The sequence below is a fragment of the Centruroides sculpturatus genome, unplaced genomic scaffold (assembly GCF_000671375.1).
Source record: "Centruroides sculpturatus isolate CEXI.00-Female unplaced genomic scaffold, Cexi_2.0 scaffold1174, whole genome shotgun sequence".
NCBI lineage: Eukaryota > Metazoa > Arthropoda > Arachnida > Scorpiones > Buthidae > Centruroides > Centruroides sculpturatus.
The window spans coordinates 138342-159049 of record NW_019385474.1 but is presented as its reverse complement, the minus strand read 5'-3'; the positions used below and the strand labels follow the sequence as shown (position 1 = coordinate 159049).

Genomic DNA, 20708 nt, shown 5'->3' with positions numbered 1-20708 from the left:
TTTCAGTATAAAATAATTTAGCAACTTTTACTAATTTAATTTAAAGTTCCTAAATTAGTTTAAATATTTAAAATGTTCTGTTTTGATTAATTAATTAATTATTTTGTATATTAAAAACTACTTGTATTTAACAATTAAAATATAAGCAAAACTTACTTCGTGTAAATAAACATTTTGTCTGTTAATTTACTTTATAAAGTTTATATGAACTTAAAATTAAATTAAATATTATAATAACTATCATTGGACTTCGCAGACGGTTTATTCTGGATACATCAGGCCCTCTCCCTGTTCACTTTGTGGCCTGGTCGAACCTATAATGGGCACCGAGAAAAGTTCTTAGTGCCCACAGAGCAGAAAGAGTCAAAGAATTCTATAGATTCTATATTAAAAATATTAATTTATAATTAAATTTTTATGAAATATAATCAAATTTAAACTTAGCCACAGATAGAGGGAGCGTATAAGGTCATTTGACACAACTCCAGGATTGAGGGGCCTCAAAATTTTATTTTTTTGTAAAAAAATATGATATTAAAGTATTATAAATTAAAGTTTCATTTGATAATTGCTAAAACATCTGTTGTATTGATTTTAATCGTATATTTTTGTGAATTTCGAGCAGCAACACAGAACAATAGTATCACGGGCCCAGTATAAACATTATTTATAGCACTCTAAAGTTTATATCTTTGTTAAGTTGATTAAATCGGGCATCCAAAGGACGAGTTCTCGTGTACAGTTTGTTATACAGCAATGCGACACGTAAGCGATCTGCCAAGGTGGATGCCTTACGGGAATACCTTGTATGCTAAACTTACCCCAATTTAGGTGAAGAAAACCCGGAAAACTCCACATAGCCTGCCCGTTGGCGTGGCTCGAACCCACGACCAGTGTTCAATAGTGTTTTATTCACTCTACCACTGATGGATCAGAATCTGAATTTGTGACTATATCGGATCTGTTTAATATAAAGATATTTAAAATTGTTCAAAAGTAAAACATTGTTAGAATTAATTTCCACGTGAATTCTGCGATCATTCGGGCCAGAGTCACTATAATAAAAATTATTTATTATAGTCACTCTGATACTATGACTTTTCTGGAATGATTTTTCCTCTTGGTACAATAAACAGGAATTCCATCGATTTAATTTCCGGTACATCTATCGTCTTTTATTTTCTCTTTTGATATCTTCAATGTTACATCTAATTGACTACAACATCTTTTCTAATAACATTTTCTAACTAATCTGATCCGAAATAAAGACATCGAGATAGAAATTTTGTTTACAGGAGTCTAATTCTCGATTGCAAGTTACTTCTTTCTCTGTTGTAGACATTTCTTTTTAACCTTTTTCAATAGATATTTCTTAAAAGCATATTTTTTTTTTTTTAATTTAAAATAAAATTTTTCAAAAGCTTTTAAAGATTGTTGAAGTATATCTTTCAAAACTACATCAATATTTTATTATATAATACAATTATTAAATAATATATAATCAATAAAATGGATCGAGAAAATATTTTAGGAGAAGAAGTGAGTTGTAAATAGATAATACAAACATTTATATCGTAGAAATATAAGGAAAAAAACCTGCCAAAATGGTTTTCTTCCCAGTGGAAAAACCTGTCAAAAACGGACCCTCTTCAAAACAACAAATTCTAAACAGATTAAGACACATTTTATTGAAAATTTATTTTACAATCTCCAAGAGTTCCGATAGCTGATAGGAACTCCAAATCAAGAGAAGCCCTGTCATTTACCTTTATGAGGCCTGTTACATTAAAAATTTTATGGATGATCTACCAAAGTGGGTAATGCCTTCCGGGAGGCCTTTCTGTTAGAAACGTGTCCCTATTTAAGTGTTAGACACGTGAAAACTATCTTGGAAACTCCATCTGGCTAGCCTACTGAGATTCGAACCCGCGACCTGCTACCAGTATTCATTATTTTTATCTGCTTGGCCACTTGTGTGATACGTTAAAAATACTACGGCATTAAATAATTATATTATATTATTTAAATATATTCACTAAAGATTTTTGATAATTTCATATCTTGAATAGTCTATCTTTGTTCATGATTTAACTATTCGTAATTAATTAGCTTACCTTTAATTAATGTATCGATGAAAAAAGCATAAAAGTTCCTTCCATTCACTAATGTATATTTGAAGAGGAATATTTTGCACTTATTTGAAATGAACTAGGTAAATCCTCATTTTAATAACATTAAACATAATAATTACACGAATAATTAGTGCAGAAATATAAAAAATGTATTTCGTTCGACTGCATAAAAACGGATAATTAAAACAGTTAATGATAAAATAACTTTTAAAAATCTGTTACGATATAAAGGAATTCCAGTAGGGCTATTTGGGATAGGCCTAGATCCAGAAGGGCCTCAAAATCGAATTATTTATGCAGGAAACAGGGTAGGAAAAAGCGCTGTTTTAATTTGGTTTATTGATTTCATATGTTTTTATGGCTTTCGAAGGTGGGTGAGGCCCTATATTTACGATTGGGCCGGATTATTATTATCTTTCTTACTCCCAATTCTTAATTACTAATTAATTTAAGTGGATTTTAATTAGATTTATATAATTTTATGCCTTGTTAGTGCGGCGAGCCTCTTCACTCCAGCTTTTATCTCAATTATCTTGCGAATGATAAATAGAATTATTCTCCTATTTATCATTCACAAGAGACTTCTTACAAATTACTATCAAATAAATAGATTTGATTAGAACTGAATAGGCCACAAATGCGGGCCTCGCTCATATCCAAAAGCCATAAAATAAAATAAAATAAATAAGACTAAAGTTTAGGGCCTACGAGGCCTTAAAATTCTCACAATATCTACACAATAATGTATAAAAATTATTAAATTAAATAAAGATTCTTCTTTCTTTATTAAAAAATTTATTAAAAAATAAATCCGTCCACCGTTCCTCAATCGACCTAGTAATTTATCGACCTCCAAATAAATCGATTGACCTCTACAGGGGTTACTATTTCTAATTTTGAACCCTTAAAAATATATTAAAAAATAACCTAACCAGAACTGTAATTATCCAACAATATTAATTGCATGCTTGATAGGTTTTTGTTTCTGTTTTTTTTTTTATATGTAATTTTATTCTTAATTTATATACAAAAGCATCGATGGCCTAAAAATTTCTCGGGGGTGGTCCTCATTACCCGGCTGTGTAACCTGGCCGAACTCAATATAAGCTTGCTAAGTCCCTCACCACCTGGCCTGTTGTGGGCCTGGCCGAAAATATAATGCTCTTTCTAAAAAAGATCCCCTCTCTTAGAGCCTACAGGATGTTAAAAAAAGTATAAATACAAAATATATTTTGATAAATAACATTACATATAAGATATTAACGACTTTTTTCCTCCTCCATTTATGTATAAAACATAATAAAGAAAAGTTAGGTTGAGTGAGAAAAGTTTGAATTATTATATAACTTATGACTTGACCTTTACTAAACTTTGACCATTTGGCTGGCAGAACGTGGCTGACGGTTGTCTGCCAAATTGGCACGACAACTATTCGCTTGACCGATTCTATCTTCACAGATTCTAAAACGGAAAATAAATTGTTTTTCAGATTCGATTTTTCTTACAAGTGAGTGTCAATAGCCTTTTTATACGTCTCGAGTTAAAAGTCAAAATGTCAAAAAGTATTCTGGCACGTAATTTCATTTAAAAACTTCTTTTAAAATTGGATATAATAATAATAATACATTAAATATTGTCTTGTATTTTATTTAAATATTAAAATGTTCTGTGTGTCTGCCAGTTTAATAGATGGTATTTCGTAAANAGGAGACAGAGCACGATGTCTCAATATTTTATATTATTTATAAAATAAATTATAAATTATTTAATTCTTTTCAAATTTAATATTTTTATATATTAAGTTTTTTATCCTCATATACACGTATAGCCTATATGAAAACATCTTTATACAAGATGTGAGAGAAAATGAATGCACGTTTGAAAATGGCCAAGATTTTCAAATGTGGCACCTTCATTTTACATAAAAACATTTATTTATATCATTTTCGTAGCGTGTTTTCTGCATAAAACACTAAATTTTAGGGTCAGAGTTATGTACCCTAATTGGTTTGATGGGATACGACAACACGATCTGCAATAGGAGACACTTCTAAGGAGAACTTTCAGTAAAAAACTGGCTCCTATTTAGGTGTTAGACACGTGAAAACAACCCGGTAAATTGTACCCGATAACTAGATAGGTACGAACCTGTTATCAACCACCAGTGTTCAGTAACTGGTGAGCCCATCATGAATCCTGCCCAAGAAACCTTACTGGCACGTTTTCTTTTTGGATCTGATAATTATAAATGCTTAATTACAGTTTCTGAGAATCGAAGAATCAAATATTGACATCATTCATTGTATTCACATATTTTGATGTACACTATAGTTTAAAAATAGAAATTTCTTAAAAAAAATAATAATGTACCGCTTTCAGACCAATGAACTTTTTATAATGAATTCTTTTTCAGGTATATTTTCCTTTACAAATGTTCTTTTCTTAGGAATTTGTTGATTTTTTTCTTTGGTTAATTTTACACCACATTACTCTTTGACAACGTTATTTATTGTTTCAATAAAAACTTATTAAAACAACAAAAATTTGCTGTTTAATAAATTTAAAAAATTAATGTTTAAATGTTATTTATTGTTTCACTACTCTTTATTCTGTCGGAATATTTTTATTAATTTCTTTAATTTAATTAAAAAAAATTAATTTTATCACAAAATTTTCTTTTAAAATTAAATAAATTATCTGTAGAGAAAGTAAAAAAACATCATAAATAATTTATAAATTCATCTCCAATCGTATACAGTTAATAAATTATATACTGTACTGTATACGGCACACCAGTGGCCAAGTGGATAAAACCACTAAACATTGGTAGTTGATCGTGAATTTGAGTCTCGTCAACGGGCCACGTGTAGTTTTTCGTGCTTTCTTCACGTTTCTAACACCTAAATAGGAACCAGTTTCCCGTAGAAAGTCCTCCCGTGCCATAAACAAATAAACCAAACCAAACCAATCCAAAACAGCGAGGATCCAAAAATAAAATCTCGCACAGAGCATATGAAAGCCTTGTTACGGCACAGGCTGATAGACTATTGTCTGTATTTCTCTACACACTTCTAAACTCTGTGGCCGATCCAGACCAAATCTTTTGTAGTTACTCTCTATGATCCAGCGTAAAATATAGACTAAAACAAAACCGTGACGCTCCACTCGTATTCACCCTTTCATCCCCTATTATCTCCTAAACCTTTTGAAACATTCATTAAGATTAAACATTCGGCACTTCACTGAATGTAGATGAAGAATTTTCATAACTCTACTTGTACTTGAACGGAGTTTATCATTAAAACTGTAGTCAATCATGTAAAGTTAGTGTGTGGAATGCCTAAACCCAGATGGCAAAGGTTCAAACGATGGATCATATAACAGATTATTCGATAATACTCAGACTTCTACACCTCAAGTTTTAATATGTAAGAAGTTTTTCCTTCATTAGAAAATGATATATAATTTAAAAAATATATGAGGCTCTAAGCCTCATAGCCTTAGAACTAAGCGTGGTTAACTTATATATGAATTCGACCCTGAAAGGAAAAGTTTTCTTTTATCTTGTAACTGTATCAGGTAGAGTAATGGATGTATATAAGCTTGTTTACTTCTGCTTAATTATATATTTTGTAAAATACAGATAATTAAATTTTCATATTATCAACAAAATTAATTATATATATATACTGTATATATTAAACTACATAAATATAATAGGCATAGTTTGACTTTGGAGTTATTATGACAGGAAATAAAGATAAAGCGAGTTTCCGATGGAAAATATCTGAATCATAAAAATATGCGGATGATTAAATATACGTGTTTAACTAGCTGGAGGGATACATGTAAATAAATATGAAGTAAATATCCATTTTAAATTTACAGAATTACATCCTTCTTTATACCGCATCAACAATGCTTATTATCAATTTACTTACACGACTTTTCCAAACAAATAATTTCATTGACGTTATTTACAACGATTGAAAGCAAAAAATAAATTTTAAACAGTCATTAAAGCTTGTTACGCCACCATTAATCTAGCAATCTTTGTGGATACACCATTAGCAACTTCTTATACGTAATCTTAAATGGATGAGGACATCCGCAACGTTTTCACGAAGGATTTTTAACTCTCATCGCTTCGATGATTTAAACGGTTCTATGTTCGAAAATTGGTTAGTGAGGTGGGAAGTTGACGTATGTGGCCTGTTGTTCTGCGGAGACAGTAGATATCAGAAAGCCGAATGATCCAGGTAGTAATGGTGCCAGCTTGCCTTTCGAGGAGACATGGATTTAAGTCTGAATCAAGAACTTCAGGAATTCTTCATAGGCGTTGTGTTTCGATTTTAGGAACAGACTGTCCATGGATTCGTCCTTTACCACCCGTATTTTATTGTGGATTTGGCCAAATCCACGGTAGATATAGAAAAAACTTATCATGGATTCGGTCAGATGCAAAGGCGGAATCGAAACTTTTTCCTTTCTGTGGGCACTCTTTACGCAAGTGTCTTTATTACCTCGGCCATCTAACATCAGTTTTATAATTATAAATTAAATTACTCTGGAATTACACATGAGATAATACATCATTCATTCTACACAACTCGTGTAATCTACGTAATAATACATTTTATTTAAATATGAGTTTTTATAGCTATTCCAGATCATATTTTAGATATTTTTATAACCAAATATTAGCATTTTATTCAATAAAAAAGGTAAAAAAAATCAATAAAATATTTTTAGTTTTATGAATAAATAAATATTTCGTGACATAACTCCATATTTTCTCGATCCACAGATTAATGGTAAATTAAAAATATAATAAAAATGTTTGTAATAAATTTATAATTTTTGTTTACATCAATAAAAATTCATTATTTTACAAACAATTTTAATAATTATTCTCTAATTTATTTTTAAATTATTAAATGGATAGAATGTTACAATAAGTAGAATGGTATTAAATAAGTACTATAACTATACAATAAGTACTATAACTATTCTCTTTCAGTTTCATAGTTCTTAACAATAATAAAACTAAAGGATAACAAAATAATCCAACATCTTGGTCCATTACTCTTGATGTGCCTATAGATGTAAGCGAACATTTCTTCCTTATATTCTTTTTAATACTTTCTCTTTACGGGTCTCCCCTTAAATGGTATCTCAAATAGTAGAGCTGATAGCCATTGAACTGAACTGTATCTATAATGGTTATTATAGCTACTGCAGACATATATTCAGCTATAGTTGGTTGGAATTGAATAAATGGCTCCTAATAATTGCACTAAATTAAAGGTCGTGAACTCCTATAGGATATATTTATTGCTCATTATTTTCTATCGCTAAGTGGTGATGATTATCATCTTTCAAATCGTTTATAAAGACACTAAATTTTATAATTCTTTGTTGTATTTTGCGATTACTTTTCTTTGTTACATTTATTACACGGAAGACCTAAAAGCCAATTAACCATTGTAAAGACTAAATGTCTATCTTATTCAAATACTTTATAAAGAAACAGGCCTTTACTTGATCAATAAACAAATTCAACTTGCGATTCGTACGCACACGGTTAACTGACTTTTGCGCCACCCTTTTAACAAATACAGTATTAAAATGCATCGTTTAAATTGAATATTTAAATACAGCGTGTGCTATAAAATATTTATTACAGTACATTGTAATGGAATGCAACGTGATACCAAGCGCAAGATAAACACCTGTCACAATAAAAAAAAGTATTCATATTTGATTTTTATATTTATGTTTTATTACATAGTATCACGTTGTCGTTATATTATATTTCTATACAAGCAAAAGTTAAAGTAAATTCGGAGTAAATGAAACCACTGAACACTAGCAGTTGATTGTGGGTTCTCGTCCAGCCAAAGGGCTGGTCACGTGAAATTTTCCGGATTTCTTCACATTTAATAGAAAAATCTAACATAAGAAATATAAATATATTAAAGAATGAATTTGAAGAATTGCGAAGAAATTTGTAAAGTATTCTACGTCATTCCTGAAATTTGTTTGTCGCTCTTCGAATTTCAGATAAATCCCAACTCTTAATTTGAAAAAAAAAATAATAAATCTTAAATTCGAAGCAATGTGTCATATTATATTTAGTATATCTACTGTATATACAGGGCCTTTTGGATGATGAATCCAGTGCACTTCATTTGGGAGAGATGAATCCAGATGCTCGAGATTGGAAGCCAAAAACTGAATGAAATTTATAATAAAAGTAAACTCTTACTCTAAAATTACTCTTGTCTTACTGTAGGCAAAGGTAATAGAAGGCCCTTGCACCAAACCTCCCGAAAATCTTTGAAGGGCCCTATCTATATATTATTTTTATTATTATTAGAGAGTAGAGCCTGATTAAGGCTGAAGAGAGTGAGGAGATGAGAAAGAGGATAAGAAAGTGGAGAGAAGATCTCAGTAAATAGGAAATTCGTTGATAAATATTTACATAGTATTGTAGTTGTAATTACATTAAGCAACAGCATCACTCTAATGATGTGGTAGGACAGAGTATTATATTATATTATATTTTGTGTAGTTTATAATGAGAAAAATTAAGCTTATTTGTACGAAAGTTATCTTTTATATTATAATCTAGAAAAAATTATATCAAATTTTATGTTCTTCCTTTGAAAATCTTTACTTTGAGTTATTTATTTATGAAAAAATATATCAGCACAAAACCTTTCTCACTAATTTCTAGCCTTATTAACAGGAGTACAAACGTATTTATTTATGAGAACATTTATGTAATTTCCAAAGATAAAACATAATATGTACCAAGTTTACTTAATTACTATTATTGATTCAATAGCAAATAAATTAATTAATTTAATTCTAAATTCTAGAAAATTATTTAAATATTTATTAAGATAAAATAAAATTTTATTAATTTTAAAATTAAATTCTATTAAATAAATTAACTAATTAATGGAAAAAAGGCATAAACACTGATAAATAATAATCTCAAATTAAATTAACTAATAATTAAAAGAGTAAAAAACAAATATACTGTATATAAATGCCTCGTAATTATAAAGATAATTAAAATTAAAAAAAATAATTTATTTATTTCACCCCCTCAGACACTGGTAAGGCCATCCCACTCCTACTAAAGCTGATATAGCTAAGCCCTGAGTTAAGGCCTCTTTAGTCACAAATGTACAGCTTTCAAGTCATAAAATATACAAATGAGATTAATAAAACATTTAAAAAAATAGATTTTTTTACGACTTATCAGGAAATATCACATAAGTTATTTTTTTCTTAACATAAAATACTATATTTTGGGACTTCCTATGCATCTGAGACCCCAAAATAGGGTCTTGACATATAGAGACACAGATGAAGAGTGTGTAAGGAAGATAAATTAGTCCTGTAGAGTATTTATATAATATAATATAGAAATTTATAATTTAATATTTTAAAAACATTTCAATTTTAATGTATATTTTTTAAAATAATAAAATTTTAAGACAGTATTATATTAACTTATATCACGTGTTAAACAATAATTTATAAAGCGATATAGCCTTTATATATGGACATAAGATAAAATATTGTCTTAAAAAAATTAATTTTTTAAGTTAAAATAAAATCCATTAATTTAATATATGACCTTAGTAAAAAATAAATAAAATAACTTTAATATTGTTAACCAGGTAGATGTATCTTAACGTTAAACACGATTCTCCGCCTACATATAATAATTAATTAATATTGCCAAGAGAAATTTATTATTTCTTCTAAATTTATTTTTTATCTAAGTAAATTCGACTCGAAAAATAATATTTAATATAACTTTTACATTAAATAAAGATTATTTTTATTTTCCTGATTGTTATAAGGTATATAACAGAGGGAAAGTATGGCGATATGTCAAAGAATGACCCACAAAATTTTCTTCACCAATTTGAAGCTTAATAACTCCTGTGCTTTTTGTCGAAAATTTATGAAATTTTGCATGGAGGTTTGTGCATTAGGGGAATTGTTGCTACTAAATTTTGGTGGTTTAAGGTCGAGGGGGTGGGAAGATAAAGGGGTTCGTGTGTATCTCCAGTAGGATCAGACTTAATAATGATTTTACTGGTTATTAGTACAGTCGACCCCCCTATAACACTGTTAATTATTCCATTTTATATGAATTCCATGTTGTACGAGTCACTTAGATTTTACAAATACGTGAGCCGTTCACAGCCCGGCACACATATTTGTAAAATCTAAGTGACTCGTACAACATGGAATTCATATAAAAAGGAATTATTAACCGTGTTATAGGGGGCTCGACTGTATTTACAATTTTTATAAAACTCATCCCTACCTCGAAAATTATATTTTTTACCATAATCAATATTATAAAAAAGTTTTTAAATAGAATATCATAATAGATGGCGCCATACGCACTTTTAAATGTCGTTGTCTGGGAAAGTTAAGCAACTGGTTGATAAATTATTCTCTTGAAAAATATGAAATAAAATGATTTAATTATCAATTTAATGCATTGTTAAATGTATATAATCATTTTTGTTGTAATTATTAACACCATTTAAGATATTATACAGGTTATAAATGCATTTAATGTAAAAATAGTAACTAAATAATAGCAGGATAAACAGGTTATAAGTACTGACAAACATACAAGACATTATTTTTAGATGGAGTATGTAGTTCAGATAACCCCTTTCTTATATATTTAGATACTTCTTATATATAAAAGTTATGTTAATATACTTCTTATAAGCAATAGGTATGTTAACAGTAATAGATAACTGTAAACAGTGTAAAATATACAGTAAAAGTGCGTATATTATACAGTATGCCGTATATACTTTCTCTATTATTATTTAAAATATAGGATCTATTACAAATAATAATATAATCTATATAGGATCATATTATTTGTAATAGATCCTATAAACATTATGAAATTTAATAAAAATCAGAAAATATTTATGTATTTTATTATATATTACGTAAAATATTCAATAAAATTCGAAATGGCATTCGTTAAATCATACATAATAAATCATATATGACAGTTAACATGCTTCTTACGTGCTGTGTGTTAATAGTTAAATATAAACTGTTTACTGTATATATAGATATAAGCCATTATTAACTGTTTACTGTAAACAATTTAAAATATATACAAGATAGTGTACAATGTACAGCACATTGCACATACTTTCTCCACTTGCATTTATTTAGTAAAGGCGTTTTATTCGAAAGAATATAACACTAAAATTACTCTAATTTTTGTTAAACAATATCTAAACATCAAAAAAATTTAATAAAAGTTATTAAATATTACGTAAAATATTTAATAAAATAAAAAAATGGCGTTTAATAAATCATATTTTTGATATATATGCCTATAAATATTAATATAGCACTCGATAACACGCACAGTTAATAAAATGATATTTTTTAAACAAATGGCACATAAAAAAAGGCACAGGCAATAATTAAAATTTAAAAAAATAATTTATTTATTTCACCCCCTCAGACACTGGTAAGGCCATCCCACTCCTACTAAAGCTGATATAGCTAAGCCCTGAGTTAAGGCCTCTTTAGTCACAAATGTACAGCTTTCAAGTCATAAAATATACAAATGAGATTAATAAAACATTTAAAAAAATAGATTTTTTTACGACTTATCAGGAAATATCACATAAGTTATTTTTTTCTTAACATAAAATACTATATTTTGGGACTTCCTATGCATCTGAGACCCCAAAATAGGGTCTTGACATATAGAGACACAGATGAAGAGTGTGTAAGGAAGATAAATTAGTCCTGTAGAGTATTTATATAATATAATATAGAAATTTATAATTTAATANCAGCCCGGCACACGTATTTGTAAAATCTAAGTGACTCGTACAACATGGAATTCATATAAAAAGGAATTATTAACCGTGTTATAGGGGGCTCGACTGTATTTACAATTTTTATAAAACTCATCCCTACCTCGAAAATTATATTTTTTACCATAATCAATATTATAAAAAAGTTTTTAAATAGAATATCATAATAGATGGCGCCATACGCACTTTTAAATGTCGTTGTCTGGGAAAGTTAAGCAACTGGTTGATAAATTATTCTCTTGAAAAATATGAAATAAAATGATTTAATTATCAATTTAATGCATTGTTAAATGTATATAATCACTTTTGTTGTAATTATTAACACCATTTAAGATATTATACAGGTTATAAATGCATTTAATGTAAAAATAGTAACTAAATAATAGCAGGATAAACAGGTTATAAGTACTGACAAACATACAAGACATTATTTTTAGATGGAGTATGTAGTTCAGATAACCCCTTTCTTATATATTTAGATACTTCTTATATATAAAAGTTATGTTAATATACTTCTTATAAGCAATAGGTATGTTAACAGTAATAGATAACTGTAAACAGTATAAAATATACAGTAAAAGTGCGTATATTATACAGTATGCCGTATATACTTTCTCTATTATTATTTAAAATATAGGATCTATTACAAATAATAATATAATCTATATAGGATCATATTATTTGTAATAGATCCTATAAACATTATGAAATTTAATAAAAATCAGAAAATATTTATGTATTTTATTATATATTACGTAAAATATTCAATAAAATTCGAAATGGCATTCGTTAAATCATACATAATAAATCATATATGACAGTTAACATGCTTCTTACGTGCTGTGTGTTAATAGTTAAATATAAACTGTTTACTGTATATATAGATATAAGCCATTATTAACTGTTTACTGTAAACAATTTAAAATATATACAAGATAGTGTACAATGTACAGCACATTGCACATACTTTCTCCACTTGCATTTATTTAGTAAAGGCGTTTTATTCGAAAGAATATAACACTAAAATTACTCTAATTTTTGTTAAACAATATCTAAACATCAAAAAAATTTAATAAAAGTTATTAAATATTACGTAAAATATTTAATAAAATAAAAAAATGGCGTTTAATAAATCATATTTTTGATATATATGCCTATAAATATTAATATAGCACTCGATAACACGCACAGTTAATAAAATGATATTTTTTTTTAAGATAAAATATTCTATATTTTCTTATAATTTTTATAGTCAAAACCTGTGAAAAATGGCCACCGACGGAAACATTTAAAAATGGCCGTTGTTTAGAGGTTATTTGTTCAAAAAAAGTTCCTTAAAAATAGTCGCAGTTTAGACAGGTCCGTTGCTGAGAGGTTCGATTGTTAAAATGCCAAAATTTATATTAAAATTCATTAAATTATTACTAATTGTTTTTAAAATAAACATTTAAATAATTCTTATAGAAAACAAAATACTGTAAATTAAGCTATTTTGTTTCGAATATTTAAAAAAAATTTAAAAAGAATATCCATTGAAGTTATTTTATATTTAAAATATATAAAAATTGAGCCAAGTTACGGAAGGAAGATGGAGAATTTATCCATAAATAAACAGGTATTGAATTAGTTATAAAGATCTTTACTGATCCTATCGACAGTTAAAAAATAAAATAAAATGTAAGAAACTACTTTTACATTCCCTGAATAATATATTATTCGACGATAAGATTAAATTACTTTCACAAATTCTTGGAAACTTTCTTTTTTTTTTCCTCTGATGCCTTCATCTGTGTATTGGCATCCAGGTAAGGATTTAATTTGCATAAAAATCCGGTTCACCTGTTCCGTGGACGAATACGAGGAAGTCTAAACACCCCCTACTCCCTATTAAAATACGTCATAATGTTCTTCGCTTATATCACACATCGTTAGTAATTGATTTAAATTACAATGATGATAACGGTTTAAAGTAGCATTGGCTTTATTAAAGAATGCCGCGTATAACGCGCAGGGGAACTATATCTACGAGCGGAATGATCGAAATTTTGCCCGTTTGCCGTCTAGTAGAATCAATGGCGGTCGGTGTAGTTGGGAGGTAGCGGCTAGGATCGCTACCTAGTTACAAAATATAATTATTATATATTATTATTTTTTTTTGTTAAAAATTTAGTGATAAGTGTAAGGCCGCAATGGGTAACTGTTTTAGTCGTTCGGCCAACAAGAACGTGAAAAAGAGTGATACACTCCCTCCGACCGAAAGGCCGACTGACAATGGTCCTTCTACTGTCGTCGTTTCTGTTCAGCCGACGACAGTGGATCCGATATCAATCGTCCAGCATCCGGATCAAAGAAGCAATAGCAATTTGCCTCCTGTTCCTTCGGATGGCGAAAGTGGATCGGGTTCGAGTTCGAAGGTATTCGTCGCTCTATACGATTACGATGCACGAACGGACGAAGACCTGAGTTTCAAGAAGGGCGAACACCTCGAGATATTGAACGACACCCAGGGAGATTGGTGGTTCGCTAAGTCAAAAACAACGAAACAAGAAGGTTACATCCCGTCCAACTATGTGGCTAAACTCAAATCTATCGAAGCTGAACCGTAAGTAGCAGATTTATTTACTTTTATTTATCAATAAACTCTATTAAAAAATAAATAAATCAACTTCCTCCCATTCTGTTAAAGTAGTATGATTTATCCGCATTCTGTTGACAGTTTGAGCATTGGTGTTTTTAAGGTCTCCTCCTATTGTATTGTTTTTAATACAGTAATATATAATTTTTGAGTGTAATCGCAGGCCGGGAAAAAAGTTATTACAGGGGCCTTAAAATATTTGCAAAAAAGAATTGTTTTCTTTATTATCGAGCCTTTTTTTTCGGGCCTCAGACGTTTGAGCCGGATCTACTAATCCTGCAACGTTTTAATAATAATATAGTATATTTTAAGGACAATATATGTAATTTCCTATATTTTTAATTGTCCTATATTATATTTTACAAGAGAATTTTAATAATTAAAAAGTAAATAATTTAGAAATGATAATAACATTGAAAATAAGCGTTACTTAGCATATTTTCTGGTGTTTTTCATAAGATGAAATTACTTAAATCAGCACATAAAAATGACAATATATAGATTTATAGGGGACTTAGAATCAAAAGAAAACCAGGAGAAAATTTTGTGACGAAGTAATTTTTAATTGAATAAACGATAAATTAAATATTTCTTTTTTTAAAGTATTTTATAACTATTATTTTCGAAAGACAATGAAGCTACTGTTAGCAATAAGAAAGCTTGAGAAAGGGGGTGTTCCCTCTCGCCCATTTTACATTCACTCTGCCTAAAATATTTACAAAGAATTTTTATAAATGTCATTTGTTAGATTCACCCAAATTTTTAAAATAGGATTTTTGTGCAAGAAAATAAAAAAATTTTTATTTATTTATTTTTAAATCTTACAAAAGTAGATTCCGTAACTCGAGCCAGTAAATATTATTGAAGTGAATATTCTGCACACGTCATTAATATCATCCTGCTACCAAATGTCGAACTGTGATTAACTTCAAGCGAAGTTTAGAGGCCTACTGCCCATAACCGGAATACTGTATTTTTTTTTCTTTTACGAGTTTGGTAGTACAAGGATAATTTTTATCTTTAAAAAAGAAAATAAAAAGAAATAGAACTCTTATTACTTTTGATTTCGGAAAGAATGTTGTTTTTTTTTCTACAGGATTTTTACCGAGTTACAATACAAATAATTGAAAAATAACTCAGATGCCGTGTTACAAAGGTTGAAGAAATCAGGCCAAGTCGTTATTTTGCCTACGTAATTTTTTCTTTTTCTCTCTCTCTCTCTCCCCCCTCTCTCTCACTCCCGAAACCGGATTTTACTTGATATCCCACGTTTCTATTTTATTTAAGTATGTGTATATATATACATATCTTATGTACGAAAGAATTGGAAAAACAAATTTGTAATCATCCATTAAGGAGCGGAAGATAAAAGGTTTATCGTTGACAAATAACATTGCGTTACCTTGAGTGCAAGCTTCGTTGACCTACTTCTGATGTGTCGTATGCCACAAGACATCCAGACGACCTTCCAGATAACTGCAAAAAGCATCCATTCAAGGTCAATTCCTCGAGATGTTGTGGTCGTAACACCTGGTACAAAATTTATAGAGAAGAGATTGAGCGAAAATCTGGGGATAAGGCGAATGTACTTTCACGAATACCATTCGATTATGCCAATGGATTTAATAAATGGCACCTAATTTAGGTAACTACTTTGCTATATACGGTGGAGCGCTTTCACGGTGTCGACGCTAAATAATTGACTACCACCCCATTAGCTGTACGTGATAAAGAAAAAAGAAAAAAACAAACATAAATTCAGTTAAAGTAGGTTATAGTCTATCCGAGATAAATTGTAGAAGGATTCGATCTTACATAATGGAGTGTAATGTTTGGTTCCCGTTCTTCGCCATTTTATATCTTATTTTTATGACACGAAAGGTTAACGTCCTCTGTGACATTACGAACTGTTTCGTGATCGTTACGGTTTTTCTCTCCCTATCCGACAACGACTTTTAAATGCTTTGGAATCTAAATTGAGCTAATTATAATAACCGATGGGTTACTGGAGAAATAATAATTAGCTATAAATCTTTCATTTCTATACGTCTGGTTGATTTTCAAAAGACGGATCTGAAGCAGGAAGTGTGTGTATGTCTGAGTTTCCATACGCGATCGATAAAATTTGGCGCGAGTATCTCGTTGGATCTTCAGAAAAGGAAAGGGGGAGGGATAAAAGATGAGGAACGATCAATTCAAATCACGAATCTCCGCGCTGTTTAGTTAAATGTTAAAGAACCTATAATTCGTTGTAAGACCTTCCGAGTATGGTATGCGATGGGAGGGATTTAGCCCATTGAAGGCACTATCTCATCTGCTTCTCCCCTCGTTCGACCTTGACTGCGTTTGTTGGCTTCTACAACAGACTAGTTTTGTTTCGCCCGTCATTTATGAAACAACACCTACACTAGCCATTCTCCCTCCTCACGAAAGGATTTATTTTATTTTATTTTTTTTTTATAAAGAATGCGCTTCGCATTCATTACGTTTCTCGAAATAAAGGGTAATAATTGACTATAAAATTCATTGCGTGAATTAATGGATGCCTGCATTTTATTCAATGATTACTGTATGAAAAAAATAATAAAAGAAAATCGCATTTAAAATAATAATATTATTATTATTCTCTTTAGAAAATTGGATTTATTCACAACTGTTTTTATACATTATTACTGTATATACGTAGTATATATATATTTTTTATTTTACTGTATAGGCATTCTTATATTTACGAAGAATAAGCACGTTAATCTAATATAAATGTATTTATTTTTTTTTTTTGGTATGTTTTTTTTTGTAGGTGATTTAATATAATTTATGAATTTTATGGTTGTTTTTAACCTCTCGAATTCATAAATACAATGGGGAAAAATTCATGTGTGGAATGATATCGGCTTTAAAAAGTTTATTTTTTTTTAAATAATAGATTTAATTTTTTAAAAAGTAGGGGAGGCTCAAAAGTCAGTTAACCGTTTCCCAATCGAATTACTCCCTTCGAATACTTAATATTAGTTTTATTAAAGGCCCATTGGTCAAAATATTTTACTTTTTTTTAAAATCAAATTTGATATCATTTTTACACTTTCTCATTTATGAAAATGGAGGAATGATGTCAAATCCGTGTAATTAAATAATTCGAATAATGTACTGTACCTTCTTCTAGTGTACGCAGGTGCATTCGTCGTGTCAAATTATCGCGAAAGTGTAAAACTGCGAGGAAAATCTGTATCATTCCTGTCTTTTTTTGTAATGAGAAAGTGTAAAAATGACGAAGGCTCTTGACAAAATTAAACGAGTACTGTACTTATTGGTTTTTTAGCGCTTCGGTACACTTTAAACTTCTTTCCTGGTTTGTTCTAACAATTATAAATTCAATCGATGCCGCGGTTAACTGATTTTTGAGTCACCGTATATAACATTTTATACAAAATTTCTCGAATTTAGCTCGCACATAAATCTGAATTCATTCCTTTCACAGCCGAGTGAATTTAACTTTGCAAACTTCGCCGTAAAATTATGTTCTTAGAACCAATTTAAATGATATTATTCCTGTTTTTAACAATTGTTCCAGTTGTTAAAAAGTTACCGGATGAAAGTGTTTTTTTTTTTTTCCTGATAACGGAAAACTTTCTCATGTAATTAATATTTTTTAGAATTTGTGCTGCACTTTCCGCTCCGTAAGCAGAAAAATAATGATTATGTAATCTATTTATTGATAGGATAATGGGTATTTATCAACACTTTATACACTTTGTTCCCATTTTACATAGATAGAGCGTGAAGATTAGACTATAGAAAAGTCATTTCGCTAAAAAAAGAAATCAGTGTTGTTGATTCAATAGACCGACAGACCGACACTTTTTTTTTTCCTAGATTAAACTTAAGGCTTTGAAACCAGTAACTGATATCTTCAAGAAGATTATTAATGAAATTGCATGGGATTAATATTGTCTATGACTATTATCTCTCTTAATTAATAGCGCATTAGTAAGGCAGATAAAAACATTTAATTGATTAGAATACAAATTAGAAAATATATCGAGTCATTCATTCCTCGGGAAGGAATGAATAACTCGATATATTTTCTAATTTGTTATATCCTCTTGTAAAACGTTTTATGAATTAGGAAAAGAATCTAATGATCTCGAACTTGTACAGGATGTTTTGACTCCATACTTGATAATAAACCCCCCATTTAAGTCAGTCGTGTAACTCTATCCTGTATAATTAAAAAAACAGAGAAGAGAGAAAGAGAACTGCGAATCATACGACCCGAAAGTGAACAATAAAGTGAAAGAACGATCCTGCAAAATTGCTTTAACAATGCAATCTACCGATGTCCCAATTCTGCAGGAATTGGTAAAATGGGATTCAGTTTTCAAGTGAAGTTGCAATTGTTTAATCTTTTATTTTTTTTTCGCGATTTTTTTAAAGTAATTTTCTGTATTGTCTGACAATGATTGTAAGACAATACAACCGTAATAATCAGATTTCAAAGATACTAGATCAATATATTCAAATTAAGCGCGAGGGGAGTTCAATTCTCCTCATTAAAATGCTTCAATAACAATTTGTTCCCTCCCATCTATCATCAAAGTGATAAATTTATGGGTTGCTTATAGGATTTATTAACGATGGGAAAGAGGCCCACAGTACTAGTATTTCCGTGCGTTGCTTTGTTAGCAGCATTTGTAAACAGCGCAAACAATATAAATTCATCAAGATGGCAATTTTTTCATTGCTAAATTACTTTACTCTCGAGTAAATATAATACATTTTCCTTCAAAAAGACCTCACTTTTATTAATAAAATAGTTTTATACAGGAAAATAGATTTCTTTTTAAGTTTATGGTCTTGGTTCGTAGAATAATAATTTAACAATTATCAATAGCTGTTCCATCGATTTATCTGTTTTGCTAGCAGCCATTATCAATAAGTTATCGTCAAATTCCACCGACTAAATAACAAAATCCGATAAAAATGACAAGGTTAAAGTTAAATGGTTAATATAAGTCAAATAGTTTTAGAATTTATATCAGATGGGGTGAAAATATTTCAAGATATAGGTCCTATTTATACTTTGAAAAGGAAGTGACTTCTCCAGTTGAATTAATTGAAAAATGTGATAAATTCTTATCTTTTTATCAAGATAATTAGATAAAATTGTGGTTTTTCAACCGGTTTTTCCTTTATTAACGACTCTTTTATGCTGGAATTCGTGAGAAGAGAGCATGAACACCCGATGAGAATCGAACCCGGTATCTCTTCCTGATAGATTGTTTTTCGTGTTGACGTTTCACAGACATTCTAAAATAAATTTTTGCACCTTATTTATATATTTTTTCCCATAAAACAAAACAAAATGCTATAAACTAATTATATTTTCTTTTAGTTAGGCAGAGCATATTACTTCTCAAGTATCCTTTTTTTTCCTTTTTTTTTGGTAAGTGGCCTTAAGTGCTTTCTGCCCCACTTTCGCGGCCTCTATAGTACATTAATTTGTTTACCAACGAAGCGGTATCTGCGGTATCTCTGGCAAGCATATATTATTACGTGTAAATATTTCATTACTCGTCCGTAACTTATTCTTTCATTCATTATGGAGGAGTAAAAAGGAAGAGAAGAACAGAGTAGATGTGAATTATGCCTAAGGGACATCATGCCCGATTTCTAACGGCTCATCAATATAATCTTTCTAAGTTAACCAAAGAATAATGTGTCTTATTATTCGTGTACATTGATAAGGGGGGGATTTCATTCTGTACGAATTTAGGGGATAATTTCATTCTATATTGATTCATACTGGATGAAAGTTTTTCCTCAATCATTCCATACAGAATGATGTTTCCCCCTTTTTATCAATAAAAACTAGGTTAAAAACTTGATGTTTTGTCCGTTCGATTGTCTGTATTCAATAAATCTCGAAAACCATTCGAGGAGAACATTTTAAAATAGTTTTAGCTTACTTTAACGACAATTTTAACCGAAATTAAGAAGGATTCTTGTACAAAATTTTAAAGAGAAAAAGGGGAAAAAACG

The 20708-nt window shown here is 29.4% G+C and overlaps 1 protein-coding gene across 1 annotated transcript in view; it reads left to right on the top strand.

Annotated features, from left to right (window-relative positions):
• The first annotated feature begins 14059 nt into the window (after positions 1–14059).
• The window catches only part of LOC111639312 (tyrosine-protein kinase Src42A-like), a 59376-nt gene continuing 52727 nt past the window's right edge, over positions 14060–20708 (top strand). Inside the window, exon 1 of the mRNA XM_023385165.1 lies at positions 14060–14636. Coding sequence (XP_023240933.1) covers positions 14224–14636 — 413 coding nt within the window. The 5' untranslated portion in view covers positions 14060–14223. The remainder of the gene's footprint in view (positions 14637–20708) is intronic.